Consider the following 17220-nt stretch of genomic DNA (forward strand, 5'->3'; position numbering starts at 1 on the left):
GTGTCAGTGTTTTATTATTGCTTGTCAATGTCACCTCTGCCACCAGGAAATAATCTTTTGTTTTCCAAACATTTCATACTTGTTTCCAAAACAGAACACAGAAAAGTACTAACTCTCCTATCTGAACTACCCCACAAATAATCCACCACAGCACGCTGCAGGTGATTCCCAAGTGTTAGTTGTCCCACATCTTCTCCAGAAACAGCTAATCAGAGGAAGAACAGAAATTCCACAGTTGTAACAGATTAGCAGTTCAGCCAAAAGAGTCACACATCACAGAAAGCTCCCACCTTTGTGTTTCATAATCAAGAACCCAATCACATTAATTTACTCTACAAGTGGAGACTCTTATGACTTCACCTTACAGTGTTACCAACCATGCCTCTGTAAGAGCATGCAAGACCCAAGCTTAAAAATCTGTTGAAAGACTATTATGAAGTGCCCAGAAGCAAGAGGCTACTGTGCCTCAAACAAAAAAAACAACCCCACAAACCTACACTGGACAAGCTTTTCACTTGCAGTTTTCCTTGCTCCAGTGCGTATGTTATTCAAAATTGGCTCAAACATTTACACAGAAATGGAAGTTTTCCTCCTCTCTGGGACAGCTGAGCTGTTCTCTCTAGTAAAGTCCAACCATAAACAGTCCAAAACTTTTTGAAAGTCACAGGACTCCTTAACAGCCTACGTGGGAGAAATATACTCTGAACTTACAGCACGTAAGGTAAAAGGCTGGGATGGTAAGGATGCGGCGGTATTGGCTGCTGTGAGCGGTATCTGCTGCGCCCTGTGAGTCTTCGAGGCATAAAAGGTGGGTAAGGCTGCAAGAAAGAAGAACATAAGCTGCAACTGGAACTCGTGGAACTGGAGCTTGTGTCCAGTTCTGGGCACCCCAACACGAAACAGACATGGACATACTGGAGAGGGTCCAACGAAGGGCCACTAAGTGGGACTGGAACATCTCATGTGTGTGGAAAGGCTGAGAGAGCTGGGACTGTTCAGCCCGGAGAAGGCTCAGGGAAACCTTAGCAGTGTGTACAAATAGCTGAAGGGAGGGTGCAAAGAAGACGGAGCCAGGCTCTTTTCAGTGGTGCCCAGTGACAAGACCAGAGGCAATAGGCACAAACTGAAACACAGGAGGCTCCGTCTGAACATCAGGAAACACTTCGTTATTGTGAGGGTGACTGAGCACCGGCACAGGCTGCCTAGAGAAGTGGTGGAGTCTACCTCATTGGAGATACTCAAAAGCCATCTGGACATGGTCCTGGAAAACTGGCTTTAGGTGGCCCTGCTTGAGCAGGGGGGTTGGACCAGATGACCTCCCTTCCAACCTCATCCAACTTGTGAATCTGTGATTCAACACTTTGTTTTCTTAACCATGAAAAAGAATGGTATCTGAGTACTGAGATCCACTTCCAATAAAGCACGACTAAAAACAATGCAACCTCTGCTCAGATCCAAAGAACCTCAGCCTCAGTTTGAAACAGTTCCCACTGGTGACACAGAATCATACACCATTACCTATGACAAAGCAGTAAGACACAACAGAAATGCTTGTGAGCTTTTGTGTGCTTAGTCTACAGGCAGGTTGGTTTGGCAAACAGGACTTGAACTGCTGACTCTCTTCTAAGTACAAAAGCCTAGGGGGGTTGCGTAGGCCTGGTGCTAGGATATAGGCTTGTTATTAAAATTAACAACAAACAAACCAACCAAAACCCCCCAGACAAACCCCAATGGCAACTGGTAAGCAGTGTTGTATATATTCATATTCATGCTGCTGAAGAATGGAAGCCTTTCAAGCGTACTTGGAGAGTCTAGTCAGTACAAATTCTGCAGCTGAATCACAGAATCAACCAGGTTGGAAGAGACCTCCAAGATCATCCAGTCCAACCTAGCACCCAGCCCTAGCCACTCAACTAGACCATGGCACTAAGTGCCTCATCCACTCTCCTCTTGAAGACCTCCAGAGACAGTGACTCCACCACCTCCCTGGGCAGCCCATTCCAATGCCAATCACTCTCTCTGACAACAACTTCCTCCTAACATTCAGCCTATGCCTACCCTGGCACAACTTGAGACTGTGTCCCCTTGTTCCATTGCTGGTTGCCTGGGAGAAGAGGCCACCCCCCACCTGGCTACAATGTCCCTTCAGGTAGTTGTAGGCAGCAATGAGGTCACCCCTGAGCCTCCTCTTCTCCAGGCTAAACACCCCCAGCTCCCTCAGCCTCTCCTCATAGGGTTTGTGTTCCAGGCCACTCACCAGCCTTGTTGCCCTTCTCTGGACACCTCCCAGCACCTCAACATCTCTCTTGAATTGAGGAGCCCAGAACTGGACACAGGACTCAAGGTATGGCCTGACCAGTGCTGAGTACAGGGGAAGAATAACCTCTCTTGTCCTGCTGGCCACACTGTTCCTGATCCAGGCCAGGATGCCGTTGGCTCTCTTGGCCACCTGGGCACACTGCTGCCTCATCTTCAGCTACTATCTGCCAGTACCCCCAGGTCCCTTTCTTCCTGGCTGCTCTCCAGCCACTCAGTCCCCAGCCTCTAGCGCTGCTTGGGGTTGTTGTGGCCAAAGTGCAGAACCCTGCACTTGGCCTTGTTCAGTCTCATCCCATTGGCCTCTGCCCACCCATCCAGCCTGTCCAGGTCCCTCTGCAGGGCTCTCCTACCCTCCAACAGCTCCGCATCTGCTTCTAGCTTGGTGTCATCTACAAACTTACTGATGCTTGACTCAATCCCCTCGTCCAGATCATCAATAAAGATATTGAAGAGGGCTGGGCCCTGCACTGATCCTTGGGGAACAAGGCCTGAAGACAAAAGGTCAGGCCTAAAGCTTCAGTGCATTCTTTCCATGGATAGATCGGGGCTTTTTTGTCACACTTTTTTTTCCCCAGCTGCATGCTAAGCTCTTTACTTGTATATTTAAGTTTTCACTGTAACTGAACAAAATTCCTTGGATTACCTACTGAAATGAGGACACACATGGTGAAAAAAAATAAAGCTGCACTTAAATGCAAACTACATTCTTTCAGAATCATTCAAAGTACTGAACTGATTTTAGTAACTTTTAGAACTGAAATGCATGTAACTCCATTGAATTAATATCTGAAGGCCCAAACGTGGTTTTTTTGTTTGTTTGTTCCTTTGTTTTTTTAACAAAGAGCACTCAGGAGTCTTTACCAAAATGTTTTTCTTCTTCTATGCCTGAAACTTAGGGACTTAAGCCCAACACCACCAATGCCTAACCTAAACCCTCTAAGCTCACAATGGAAATGTTACGAATAGGTAACCAAGGTCATGCATAAAATTTACATGTAAACACAATGACAAGGAGCAGGGGTTTGTTGGTGGTTTGTTTTTTTCCAAAGCAAGATCTCAGACTAGAAATAGCAAATAGTAATTTTACCCTGCATAATACACCTCTGTTGTACTCCTCAATGATACAGAACACAGAGCTGAGCAGAGAGGACAAATGCTGCAGTCTTACAAAAAAACAGGTGTTTTGCTCCTTATCAACTTTAAAAAGACTGTAGGAAAGCCTCACTCCAAACAACAGCTTTGTGACTTGACTGTGAATCAGCTGTCTAGCACACTGGATAAAACATAAGCAGTTTATGGAGGTTTTGAAGTGTCTTTTTCTCCAGAGTGACTCACAGTGGCTAAAAATGCCACTGAAAATCTGTACACCTTCCATTTAATGAGTTGAGTCATTTTTATCACATCCTAGAGGCTTTGTAAGAACTGCAGCAAACATTTAACTGTGACCTGAGCTGGATGGTCCTGCTCTGGCAGAGGGGTTGGACTCGATCATCTCCTTGGGTCCTTTCCAACCCCTGACATCCTGTGAACTCGGTTGTGTGACTTCAAGGACAGCAATTAAAGACAAGTTATCTGTATATTCTGGAGTCACAGGGCCTCAAATTTCATTCTCCTCTAAAATGCCTCTAAAATCTCCTGTCAGCTTCATGCAGAGGTCAAAACATTTAAAAAAAAATCATCTGACTTCTGGTTATTTCTAAACAATTGACCTCGAGGGAGGTGATTCTCCCCCTCTACTCTGCTCTGCTGAGACCCCCCCCTGGAGTACTGCATCCAGTTCTGGAGTCCCTGTTACAAGAGAGATGTGGAGATGCTGGAGCGTGTCCAGAGCAGGGCCACGAGGATGCTCAGAGGGCTGCAGCAGCTCTGTTATGAGGACAGACTGAAAGAGCTGAGGCTGTTCAGTCTGAAGAAGAGGAGGCTCCCAGGTGGCCTTCCAGTATCTGAAGGGGCCTACAAAAAAGCTGGGGAAGGACTTTTAAGGCTATCAGGGAGTGACAGGACTAGGGGGAATGGAGCAAAGCTGGAGGTGGGTAGGTTCAGGCTGGATGTGAGGAGGAAGTTGTTGAGCATGAGAGTGGTGAGAGGCTGGAATGGGTTGCCCAGGGAGGTGGTTGAGCCCCATGCCTGGAGGTGTTTAAGGCCAGGCTGGATGAGGCTCTGGCCAACCTGCTCTAGGATAGGGTGTCCCTGGTCATGGCAGGGGTTTGGAACTAGATGATCCTTGTGGTCCCTTCCAACCCTGACTGATTGTATGACTTCTTATTTCTAAACAACTGACTTCTAGTTATTTCTCCAAGCACTGAATATAGGCAGCAGAGGGTTTTTTGTTTTAAAAAACATCAACAAAAGTACAACACAACCACTCCCCAACAATAATGAACAACAACAACCAAAAAAGACATCTCAGGACTAACATAGCTGCAGACTGAGTTACACCACAAGATCCTAGAGGTGGCAGATAGATACTGGCCACATCACAGAAGCACAAAATTCATCTGACTTTATCCTGCACCTTAATTATTTATTTTTTGGTGCTGCTGCAGTTGCACTGCCCTGCAGACCTCCAGAAAGCTGACGTGAGGCATGCTTGCCTGCCTTTATAACAATGTATTGCCCTCTGTGTTATGGAGGTACTTTGTACAACTGTTTGCCTGCAAACACTCTAGAGAAGAACTACCTTAAAAGCATTCTGGCTTTTCTGACTTGTGGGAACTCAAACAAGGGTGAAGCATTAGCTAAAATTCAGAGCAGCTTCTCAGAACTTTCTATTCTCTACAGCAGAATTCCTGGACTCTGTGGCAACACAGAATGTTTTCTAAGTAACTGCTCTGTTATGAAAAACAATCTGCTGGCACCATTAACTTGCTTTTATGGATTAAAACAAGCTCAAAGAAAACACTACATTGCACAGCCATAGCTAATGATGGAGTACAAATGCAAGTGCCACTTGCAGAATAAAACCCAGAAATGGCAGCACAACGTGGAGGAGAATGTGGTATAGAAAGCAATACTTACTACGCCAAATGACACTTCTTGGTGTAAAGGGTCATGGGTTAAGAACTGGAGAGGAGCTGAGGGAGGCAACGTTGCTGGATGGGCTGATGGAGGGTATGTGAAACCTCCCACAGGAAGATGCTCTCCAAGTAGTTCTACTTCATTTTCTATCCTTTGAAGTGGCTAAAAAGAAGAGACAGGCTTTGTAGCAATAACAGAGATGCAGTTTTCCCCAGCCAAGAACTGCAATCCCAGCTGTATATTCTGAGCTGCTGTGGTCAATTTTATAGGGTCATTTTTCTGTTTGTTTTGTTTTAATTACAGGTATAACTGCACAGAGTCCCACATAGTAAAACTCTGTGAACATTTCCTGTATCATTAACACTATCAAAAAGCAAAGACAACACTACACATTCGATGTACATTCACCTTTTCCAGCTAGCCATGCTTATAGACCAGGAATTTATGCGATCTAGCCAATATAGAAGGGGCTGTAATTTCCTGTGTCTTGCATTTTTCAGGACAAATATTTGCTCTCCTTCTTGCCAGGCTGCTCTCACTGTACAACTATGCGAGAGAAAAAAATAAACAACCATAGACAAGAACTGAAACTGAGCCAGAAAGTCTGAGAAGTGGAGAGGAAACATGGCGATGCCAGTGGGTTAAACTGCTAATGAGACTCAGTAATCAAGCAGATGCTTTCCTAGGAGGGTCATGCAAGCAGTCCTACCAAGAATACAAAGCCCAGAGCTTTCAAGAGCATGGGGTTCTAGTTCAGTATTATGATCTGATTATAGTCAGCTGCTATACACTGGCCAGGCCCAATAAATAAACAAACAGGAACTGTCAATACTTCATTAACACATTTTTCTGTTCCTGACACTGAACTTCACCATTTCAATAAATGCAAATCAGGTCCCAGCTCATGGGACCAAAAGAATATTGTTTCTCTGTTATGCAGAGCAAACTTCAAACATGAGGTATTTTTAAACCACTGCATTTTAAAACAACTTTTTTTCGCCAAAGCTCCTGTACTTTCCTTCCTCTCTGCTACGGTTTCTCTGAGACTGCTACTGCGCTACACACAACCTCCTCTGGATTTTCTTCCATTTCCTGGGAAAGAAATACCTGAAGGAATAGTTGGTGAGGCAAATATACATCTTTTTGGCAGAAGTAAAGGCCTATGAAGAGACAGCACAGACAACAGCTGATGAAATGTGGAGAGAAACACGATGAACTTTAAAGTTATCTTTTCATCTTCATACTAAGTGGTTACAGACTCACTGGGTAAGCACAAGGGCAAACCCTGTTACTTAAAACCATTCTGCCTCCTCAGTCATGTATGAGTACTATTTGCCCATCCAGCCCCACCAATATTACAGAGAGGGAGTAAAGAAGCATTACTTACCGACCGTGACTGCTGTGCTTGGAAAGGAACGAATTGTCCTGGAGGAGGCAAGTGAGGAGGGTGATGTGGAGAGATATGAGGAGGATGCAAAAGGAATGGATCACTGGAAATGAGAGGTGGAAATGCTGCATATGGTACAGGTAGGTGCTGGACTGAACACGCCTGAAGCATCTGCAATGAAATGAAGACAACACTTTTTAACCCTAGCACAAGCATCACCTACAGAACATCCCGTATTATTATGGAAAGGTATCCTTAAAACAAAGCAGCTCTTTTGCCTCCTTTTAAAAGCCTCCACAACACTCACAAACAGTAACTCATTCAAAAAATCCAAAGGCAGGCTGTCCCAAGTACCACAGAGTGACATCTACTAGGCACAAAGTAGCTCTCACTTCCCATGAGGGTGGAGGAAGTTAGGGTTTTCAGTACTCCAGGATCAGACAAACTCCTAAGAGATGAAGAGCTACCTTCTTCTCCCCCTGTACTCTGCCCTAGTGATACTGCACCTGGAGTACTGTGTCCAGTTCTGGGATTTCCAGTTCAAGAAAGACAGGGAACTGATTCTTGACTTTCCTGCCTGGAGAAGCACCTGGCCAGCCAGTCTTTAGGAGAGATCAACCCTGAGTGATTTGCAAGTTTCTATGATTCTACTGGAGAGGGTCCAATGGAGAACCACGAGGATACTCCAGGGGACTGGAGCATCTCTCTCTGAGAGACCTGAAGTTTTTTAGACAGGAAAAGGACTGAGAGGAGATCTCAGTTCATATAAATATCTGAAGGGTGGAGGTCATTTGAGGGGGACTGGGCTCTTCTCAGTGGTGGCCAGTGACAGGGCAAGGGGCAATGGCTAAAAACTAGAACACAGGAGACTTCACTTGAACTTATGGAGAAAATTCCTAACTTTGGGGGTGGTGGAGCACTCCACCAGTTGGGGAGTTTCCTTCTCTGAGGACTTTCAAATCCTACCTGGTCATGTTCCCGTGCAACCTGCTCTAGGCAAACCTGCTTTGGCAGGAGGGTTGGACTAGATGATCTCCAGAGGTCCCTGTCAGTCCTCACTATTCTATGATTCTACTAGTCTATGGCTCTAGTAAATTTTATTTTCCCCACATATTACCTGTAAAAGGACATCCCAAGGCAACAGTTTTGTGACTACTGTAAGCTCTAGGAGGATGTCAGGACGTGCCTTAAAACCTCTCCCACCTCATACACTAAAAATAATTCACAGTAAGTTCTGCTCAGCTCTGCACTTTGAGAGAGCCCATATTCTGTAAGTGATTCCCTAAGTGATAGCCACCGTGGGAAACAGCCCTTTTCCCTTTTCCTCTCCTCTCTCAAATTCCTCATACAAAACCAATTTCAGGCATTAAAGTTTGAACCTGGAAGTGATGAAGGCACTGCAGGAATGTGCTTTGTAGTGGTGTTCAGTTTTACTTCTGGCTCCAGATAATAGAGAAGCAACAAAATCTGCATTCCCTTTTCGCCTGCTCTGATCCATCACCAGAATGTCTCATTTTTAACACTCAAAATGACATTTAATAAGGTATTGTGAGAGACTAAATCTTGTCTCTCTTGTACATGTAAATACACAAACACAAAATCACCCTTGCTCCCCTGAGACAACAGTTGCTCAGGAGGTGTGGTGTCAGCGTATCCTGGGTTGCTTGCTTGAATGCTCATGGATCTGTACTGGAGAAGTGAGAGGTGGAGGGGCAAGAGCTGAAAGTCCACTGCCAGCACCAGACCTCTGCAAGCACAAAGGCTCCCAGAACGTGCAACCAAGACAAGATCATCTCATAGTATCATAGTATCATCAGGGTTGGAAGAGACCTCACAGATCATCAAGTCCAATCCTTTACCACAGAGCTCAAGGCTAGACCATGGCACCAAGTGCCACGTCCAATCCTGCCTTGAACAGCTCCAGGGACGGCGACTCCACCACCTCCCCGGGCAGCCCATTCCAGTGTCCAATGACTCTCTCAGTGAAGAACTTTCTCCTCACCTCCAGCCTAAATTTCCCCTGGCATAGCTTGAGGCTGTGTCCTCTTGTTCTGGTGCTGGCCACCTGAGAGAAGACAGCAACCTCCCCCTGGCCACAACCTCCCCTCAGGTAGTTGTAGACAGCAATAAGGTCACCCCTGAGCCTCCTCTTCTCCAGGCTAACCAATCCCAGCTCCCTCAGCCTCTCCTCGTAGGGCTGTGCTCAAGGCCTCTCCCCAGCCTCGTCGCCCTTCTCTGGACATCCATGCATCATCTCCATGCATCAGGACACTGAAAAGGGAGGATGATGTAAAAGGCTTCTGGACTAGGCAATAGATTCAACACCTGCCCTGACTATCCCCAGATGTGTATTTGGTGTAGGGACAGGTAAAGGGCACAAGAGGGGATAAAGACTGGATTCCTGCATGAGAATACACAGGAAGATCCCGTGGGGACTACACCTGTGACTGAAAAACTACATAAAAAGACATGAGAGATGGCCTGCTCAAGAGAATTCCACTGAAGACATCACTCCTGGAAACACTCCTGGGCAACACAAACTGAAAAGCACTTGAGCTTTGGAGACTCTCTCCCCTCCTCTGGCTGATGGTAATATAATCCCTTTCCTGCTCTTCTCCTTGCTCCATTTCTGCCTCTTGCTCTCCCTCTCTCTCTTTCTCTTTCTCTGCTGTGTTCACTTTATCCTTTAGTAAATAGTCTCTCTTTTGATATTTGGCCCTGCTGGTGCCTTGATTCCACAACATGGGAATGTGTAAGAACAAATCTTGCTCCTCTGGACAGACATTTTTAGTGTCCTCCAGACCAAGACAGGCATCTGTTATCAAATCTCACCAAGAAAGAGGACCCATCTCTGATTTATCTTCTTCTTCATTTTGGTCATGTCACACAAAACACATTTCTCATACTGATCAGAGTGGCATAAAATGGTAAGGAGATGTAGTTTAAAATCAAATTAAGAGTAGTGGAGGTGGAACCTTCTGTGACCACGACCAAACAGAAACCTTTACACCTTTATGTGCACTGAAACAGCAGGAGGTTAATTTGATCTGACTACCGTTCTTTGCTTAAACGCTGACTGCTCCTCACCCCCAGGAGGAACACCCTCATTTGTCTAAATAAAGTCATGTAACTGACAACGGTTTCTATTAAAATGATTTTATTTTGCTAAATTGCTGACCTCTGAAGTAGCTGAAGATAAATTTGCAAGTAGAACAAGGGGACACAGTCTCAGGTTGTGCCAGGGAAAGTACAGGCTGGATGTTAGGAGGAAGTTGTTGCCAGAGAGAGTGATTGGCGCTGGAATGGGCTGCCCAGGGAGGTGGTGGAGGTGCCGTCCCTGGAGGTCTTCAAGAAAAGACTGGATGAGGCACTCAGTACCACGGTCTAGTTGACTGGATAGGGTTGGGGGATAGGTTGGACTGGATGATCTTGGAGGTCTCTTCCAACCTGGTTGATTCTGTGATTCTATGATTCTAAATGTTCTTTAAAACAGAAGGCACTTTGGGGGACACATTAAAACAAGTTTACTCCCAGGATTCTGTATGGTAAAGGTCACTACTATCTCCAATAACTATTTGGAATGATGTGTGCCCCTGGCACCCTCTCAGCTGGAGCAAATGAGGCTGCATTATCTTCCAGGAAGAGAGAAATGAAAACTACCTGTTTATTCATGCAGGCTTTGAGAGAACTGATGTTAGAGCACATGCTTTCACAAACTGACACAGGTGTTTCAGAAATTACATTTGTGAACTCTTTATCTAATAATCATATATGCAGCAAGAGACAAATACTGACGAAGTAACATGAGGATACCAGGCAGGTCTTAGATGAGGCTGGAAAGCACAGACGTGCTGAAGGGCAGGGCTACCTTTCAGATATAACTTTCTAGGCTGCTGAATGATCTTGGAGGTCTCTTCCAACCTGCTTGATTCTCTGATTCTATGAAGTTGGATGACAGGGACCATGTGAAGTTCAACAAAAGCAAATGTGGAGGCTGGCACTGGAAGAAGAGTAACTCCATGAAGCAGGATGTTTTGAGACTGACTGGTTGCTGAACAGACTTGCAGAAATAAAGTTGGGTTCTAGTCAAACAAGAGTACACACCCGACACAATGTACTCCTGCAGCCAAAAAGGTCTATTCCATGATGGGTTACATTACTCAGCTTCTTTCTGAGGGCACTTAAGTCCCAATATGCTGACCAGACCCAGCCCACAGTGAAGTCTGACCCTTGGATCAGCATTTGCTTTCGGCTATGTGGAATAGCAGTGATGAGGTTATGCAGACTCCAGAAGCAATCAAAATGGACTTCAAGGCACTGTGAGTTGATGGGTTTGAAGATCAGGAGCACAGGTGGTGTCTTATTCAATCTCTTCAGTAGCAGAGAAGAATACAAAAAGGAACAAGACTCATCCCTTCACCACCTGCCTCAAAGGCTGCTGGCAACAGTGGAATTTTGGGTATCTTGCTCATGGAGTGGTTTGCATGGCACCAGACCTGCTGGCTCACATGGGAGTCAGCTATCTCAAAGAGGAAAGAGGATTCTTGTTGCTGAGTTGACTGGGTTCATTGAAGGGGGCTTTAAACTAGGCTCAGAAGGGGATGAAACCAAGATGAGTTAGGGTGGTATGCCAGAGCTGGAGAAGAGATGGACAGCCCAACCAGAATGCCATCGACACCAGTGCACAGAACATGGGCAAGGAACATTTTGCCATGGAAGCCATTCTGCAGCAGGAGCACTGTGATGCCATGATCAGGGAAACATGGTGGGATGGCTTTCCTTATCAGGGTGTCTCAGTGGGTGACTATAAAGTCATCAGAAGGGATAGGCAAGGGAGGAGAGGCAGTGGCATAGCTCTGTAAGTTCAGAAGTGTTTTGATTGTCTAGAGCTCATCATGGTAATGATAAGGTCAAGCACTTACGGGTAAGGATGAGGGCTATGGCTAAAAAGGCAGCTGTAGTGCTGGGAGCCTGTTATAAGAGGCAGATGAAGCATTCTACAGGAGGCTGGCAGAAGTCTCACAGTTGTTAGCCCTTATTCTTGTAGGGAACTTCATCTTACTGGACAACTGCTGGATGTACAACAGCCTAAGAGGTTCCTGTAGTAAGTCAGTGTTACAGGTTACGCCTCTAGCGGTCTGGGAGGTGGTCTGGAACCTGACTCCAGGTCCCCTTTATTGAGGCAGCTCAAGAAGAGTAGAAGGAACCTGTTTGGCCATGCAGAGAAACAGAGAAAGGCAAAAGCCCAGCTAGAACTAAATCTCCTAAGCAAAAACAAATATGTTTTTACAACTATATTAACAAAAAAAAGAGAGCCAAGGAGAGTCTCCATCCTCCACCAGATGCAGGGCTTGGGGTGGGATGGCCTCTGCCTCAGTCTTTATTAGATATAGCCAGACCAGTTAACCTCAGGGTAACTCAGTCTCCTGTTCTGGAAGACCAGGACAGAGAGCAGAATAAACCCTGCCACAATCCAGGAGGAAGCAGTTAACAGCTTGCTACACCACACAGACACTCACAAGCCTACACAGCCAGATGGAATCCAACTGAGAGTACTGAGGCAGCTGGTGGAGGAGCTTGTCAAGCCACTCTATATCACTTGCCTGTATCAATTAACAGAGGTCCCTGACAGCTGGAGACTTAACAATGCGATGCCTATCCACAAGATGGGCCAGGAGGATCTGAGGAACTGCAGACCTGTCAGCCTGACCTCAGTACTGGGGAAGACTATGGAGCAACTCATCTGGAGTGTGCTCACAGCATGTGCAGGACAATCAAGGCTCAGCCAGCATGGGTTCATGAAACACAGGTCCAGTTTGACCAACCTCATCTCCTTTTCTAACCAGATGAGCTGCCTAGTGGATGAGGGAAAGGCTGTGGACATTGCACCCTGAACTTTAGTAAAGCCTCTGACATGACCTCCCAGAGCATTCTCCTACTAGAGAGGCTGACAGTTCATGTCTTAGACAGGTGTACTCTAAACTGGCTGGGGGTCAAAGCTAGACAGTGGTGGTGAATGGAGTTAAACCCAGCTGGCAGCTAGTCACAAGCAGCACTTCCCAAGGCTCAGTTTTGGAGCAGTCTTGGTTAGTATCTTTACAAATGATCTGGATGAGAGGATGAATGCACCCTCAGTAAGTTTGAAAATTACATCAAATTGGGTGGGAGTACTGATCTTCTTGAGCATAGGAAGGCTCTGCAGGAGGATCTGTACAGGCTGGATTGATGGGCTGAGGTTGATTGTATAAGGTTTAACAAGGCCAAGTGCTGAGTCCTGAGTCACACCAACCCTACGCAATGCTATAGGCTTGGGCCAGAGCAGCTGTAAAGTTGCCTGGCAGAAAAGAACCTGGAGGTGTTGGTGACAGCCAGCTAAGTGTGAGCTGGCAGTACACTCAGGCATCCAAGAAGCCAGTACAGAAGTTATCATGACCCTGTACTTGGCACTGGTGACACCATATCTCTCATATTGTGCTGAGTTTTGGGGGCCCCACTGCAAAAAAAGGACATTTGAGTTGGTGAAGCACGTCCAAAGAATGGGAACAAAGCAGGTGAAGGGTCTGGTGAACGAATCTTAAGAAGAGCAGGTGAGCGAACTGTGATGGTTAACCAGGAGGAGAAGGCTGAAGGGAGAACTTCCTTCTCTCTACAACTAGGAAAGGCTGTAGTGTGGTGAGTGTTGGTCTCTTTTCCCAGGTAACCAGTAACTAGACTGGACATTAGTAGTAGGTTCTCTACCATGAAGAGTGAAACCCTGGAACAGATTGTCCAGGAAGGCAGTTGGGGCCCCATCCCTGGAGATATTCAAGGTGAGCCTTGACAGGACTCTGGGCAACCTGATCTAGTTGAGGAGGCCACTGTTGACTGCAGAGGGAGTTGGGACCAGATAACCTTTGGAGGTCCCTTTCAAGGAAGACCATTCTATGATTTTATAGGATGAGAGGAAACAGCCTCCAATTGTGCCAAAGGAGTTTTAGATTTAGTAATTTAACGTTAGGAAAAAAATATTTACTGAAAGAGTGGTCAAGCATGGGAACAGGCTGCCCAGTGAGGTGGCTGAATCATCATCCCTGTAGTTTTTCAGAAACATGTAGATATGGCACTTCAGGACATGGTTTAGTGGGCAGGGAGGTGTTGGGTTGAGAGGTATATTTGATGATCTGAGGTCTTTTCCAGACTTGACAATTCTAACTAATTCTATTCCTCTGTCTGCAACTTGCAGAACTATATCTGAAGTACTGTGCCCAGTTCTGGCCTTGCCAGTGCCAAAGAAAGACAATGACATACAGAAATGAGAACACTGAAAGACAACACAGCTGCTAGGAGCTTGGAGAACACTGCAGAGAGGCTGCAGAACTGCATTCATCCTGCCTTAAAAAGAGGAAACTAAGCAAAGATGATAGGGGTGTCTTCAGCTACTTTATGATAGTGGATATGCAGAATGTTGACTCCTCCTCAAGCAACAGAAGGACAAGGACAAGAACCAAGGGGACCAAGCTGCAGCAAAGAGAATTCAGTTAGATATATGGAAGGAATTCTTCACCACAAGGACTACTGAATACCAGAAGGAAGCCTTAAAGGGGTTGTGAAGTCTGTATCCTTGGAAACTGACACTGCTTTCAGCAAACAACCAGCAAAGCCCCCTATTAGCTGACACTATTCCTCAGTTCTGTGACAGTATCACAGTATCACAGTATCATCAGGGTTGGAAGAGACCTCACAGATCATCAAGTCCAACCCTTTACCACAGAGCACGTAACAGTAGAGAGCACAAAGTCTGACTGCTGATGCTGCATAAAATCAGCATTAGTTTTTTTTATGCACTTGCACTGTATTGATTCTCCCAACATGCCTTACTAACTTGCACATTCAATCCAATCAACCTAGCAAGACCTTGATACATATTTAAGGGACAGCTGCACTGTTGAATCACACAACGTTTTCTGAACTGCACTGGTAACACATCTGCTCAAAGAGAAGGGCAAGGTTATTAGGGAAATACAAACAACACATACTAAGACCCAATATAGTTTTAGCTTTTCCCTGTTGTTTATTAGGACCTCTAGCGAGGTTCTTCTCTCCCTCTACTCTGTCCTATGAATACTGTGTCCAATTTTGGGCTCCCAGTTCAGGAGAGACGGAGACTTGCTAGGAAGAGTCCAGCAGAGAGCCACAAGGATGACTGGGAGACTTGAACATCTCCCCTGCAAAGAGAGACTGAGAGCCCTGGGGCTGTTTAGTCTGGAGAAGACAGGACTGAGAGGAGATCTGATCAATGTGTACAAATAACTGAGGGGTGGGTGTCAAGTGGATGGGGCAATCTATTTTGGTGGTTAGCAGCAGTAAGACATGTAGCAACAGCTACAAACTGGGACAGGGAAGGTTTCAACTCAACATGAGGAGAAGCTTCTTTACAGCCAGGCTGCCCAGAGAGGTTGGAGAGTCTCCTACTCTGAAGACTTTCAAAGCCCACATGGATGTATTCTTGTGCAAACTACCCTAGGGGATCCTGTCTTGGCAGAAAGGTTGGACTCAATGATCTTTGGAGGTCTCTTCCAACCTTTAAGGTTCTGTGATTCTGTGACCTACTGCTTCCTTGCCTTACTGAAACCACTGTGCAAGTAATGCTCCAATCTCTGGCTACCCAGTCAGAGATTGTTTTTCTCCACTGACAGACAACAGTGCTCGACAGAAAAAAAAAGCTGATTTCTCTTCCCATCTCAGAGATGCACTCTGACTCATCTAACAGATTTTCATCAATGTGAAAGGGGAAATATTGTCCACACAAATTCCAGACTGGTGACAAGTACACTGCAGACCTTGTCTCTCATGGGGATGACAACTGGGCAAGATGAACATGCATTATGCTCTCTCTTAGAAAAACAGCTTATAGAAACAGTCACATCAAGAGTTTTATTTCAGTGTCATAGGCTTGTTCACATCTCAAATCAGGAAAAGATAAGTTGCACACTTTTGTTTCCCCCTTCCCCCACTTTAGATTCTAGTAATAATTCAAGATGTTACTATTTCTCAGAAGAAAACTGACTTTGGAATGTCAAACCTTTTTGTAAATAACCAATCCCTGAACAAGGCCCCTACTAAGCAGGAGATTTTTCTATGTGAGCTGCCTAACAAAAGCATTAGAAACCCTGCTCTTACTCTCTGAAAATATGCAGAGCAGCTCATACATGCAGAAGTCAGTTCATAAAGCAGCATTTATTTTGAAACAAAAGACATCAGGACTCTACACTACAGCTGTGTTTAATAAAGACAGTAAGCAAGGACCATATCTTACCATGTTTAAGGCCTACACTGCCATACTGCTGCACTTCACCACAGGTTAAAAACAAAAGCTGTTCCAAACACAATAAAAGCCATACAGACACTGAAGCTCCAAGGTGACACTCACATGTCTAAGACTGGAACTGCTGTAAACACAGAGACTCACTTACTGGGGGAGGCACACTGCAAACTGGAAGATGCTGCTCACTGAAAACCACTGAGCACCCTGGGACCTGCTGCGTGGTGCGGGCTGGGATGTGCTGGCTGGTGCAAAGTGGTATTCCATGTGGAGCCACTGTTGTCACTGTGTATGAGACAGGAACTGTGCCTTGATGGATCTGCAGGAAAAGGAAAATAAATAACACCTTACTGCAAACTCTTAATACTGTTATACAGTACAGTATGCTTTTAACTACCTATCAGAAAAAAAGGTATTCAGAAACAAGGCTTAAAAGGAGACACATGGTCCTAAAACCTGTTTAGACAAAATTCTTCTCCATGGAATATTACCTACTGATCAACAGTTTCTGAGCAAGGCCAGGAGAGACCTCTCAACTTAAAATGTTGAAGCTTTAAAGGCACCCTACAAGAAGGAATGTCCTCAAACGGCAGCAGGGTAGGTTCAGACCGGACAGTAGGAAAAATAGTTTCATAGAAAGAGCAGTCAGACACTGGAACAGGCTACCCAAGAAGGTGGTTGAGTCACCACCCCTGAATGTGTTTAAAGGTCATGCAGACATGATGCTTGGGGATATGGTTTAGGGGTGAACTTTGTAGAGTAGGGTCAATACTTGGACTTGATGATCTCAAGGGCCTTTTCCAGTCTGAATGATGCTGTGATTCTGAATCATTCAGAAGACTCCCCCCACCCTCCAGTGTTAGTCCCTACAAAATAACTCACAGAGAAAAGTTAATATGGTCAGAGGGCTGCAGCACCTCTCCTCTGAGGACAGGCTGAGAGAGCTGGGGCTGTTCAGTTTGGAGAAGGCTCTGTGGAGACTTTATTACGGCCTTCCAATATCTGAAAGGGGCATATAAGAAAGCTGGGGAGGGAGTTTTTAGGGTGTCAGGTAGTGATAGGACTGGGGAAATTGGGTCCAAGCTAGAGGAGGCTAGATTTAGATTAGACATTAGGAACAAGTTCTTCACCATGAAGGTGGTGAGACACTGGCACAGGCTGCCCACAGAGGTGGTGGAGGCCCAATCCCTGGATG

General features: G+C 45.6%; 1 protein-coding gene across 4 annotated transcripts in view; it reads right to left on the bottom strand.

Moving 5' to 3' along the window:
* The window catches only part of RNF38 (ring finger protein 38), a 133643-nt gene that overhangs the window by 11133 nt on the left and 105290 nt on the right, over window positions 1–17220 (bottom strand). For all 4 annotated transcript variants that reach the window (XM_064176714.1, XM_064176715.1, XM_064176716.1 and 1 more), the window contains 4 exons: window positions 16177–16344; window positions 6725–6895; window positions 5338–5499; window positions 712–818 (listed from right to left, as the gene is read on the bottom strand). In XM_064176714.1, the coding sequence (XP_064032784.1) occupies window positions 712–818; window positions 5338–5499; window positions 6725–6895; window positions 16177–16344 (608 nt within the window). The remainder of the gene's footprint in view (window positions 1–711; window positions 819–5337; window positions 5500–6724; window positions 6896–16176; window positions 16345–17220) is intronic.

This window comes from Pogoniulus pusillus, chromosome Z, assembly GCF_015220805.1.
Source record: "Pogoniulus pusillus isolate bPogPus1 chromosome Z, bPogPus1.pri, whole genome shotgun sequence".
NCBI classification, from domain to species: domain Eukaryota; kingdom Metazoa; phylum Chordata; class Aves; order Piciformes; family Lybiidae; genus Pogoniulus; species Pogoniulus pusillus.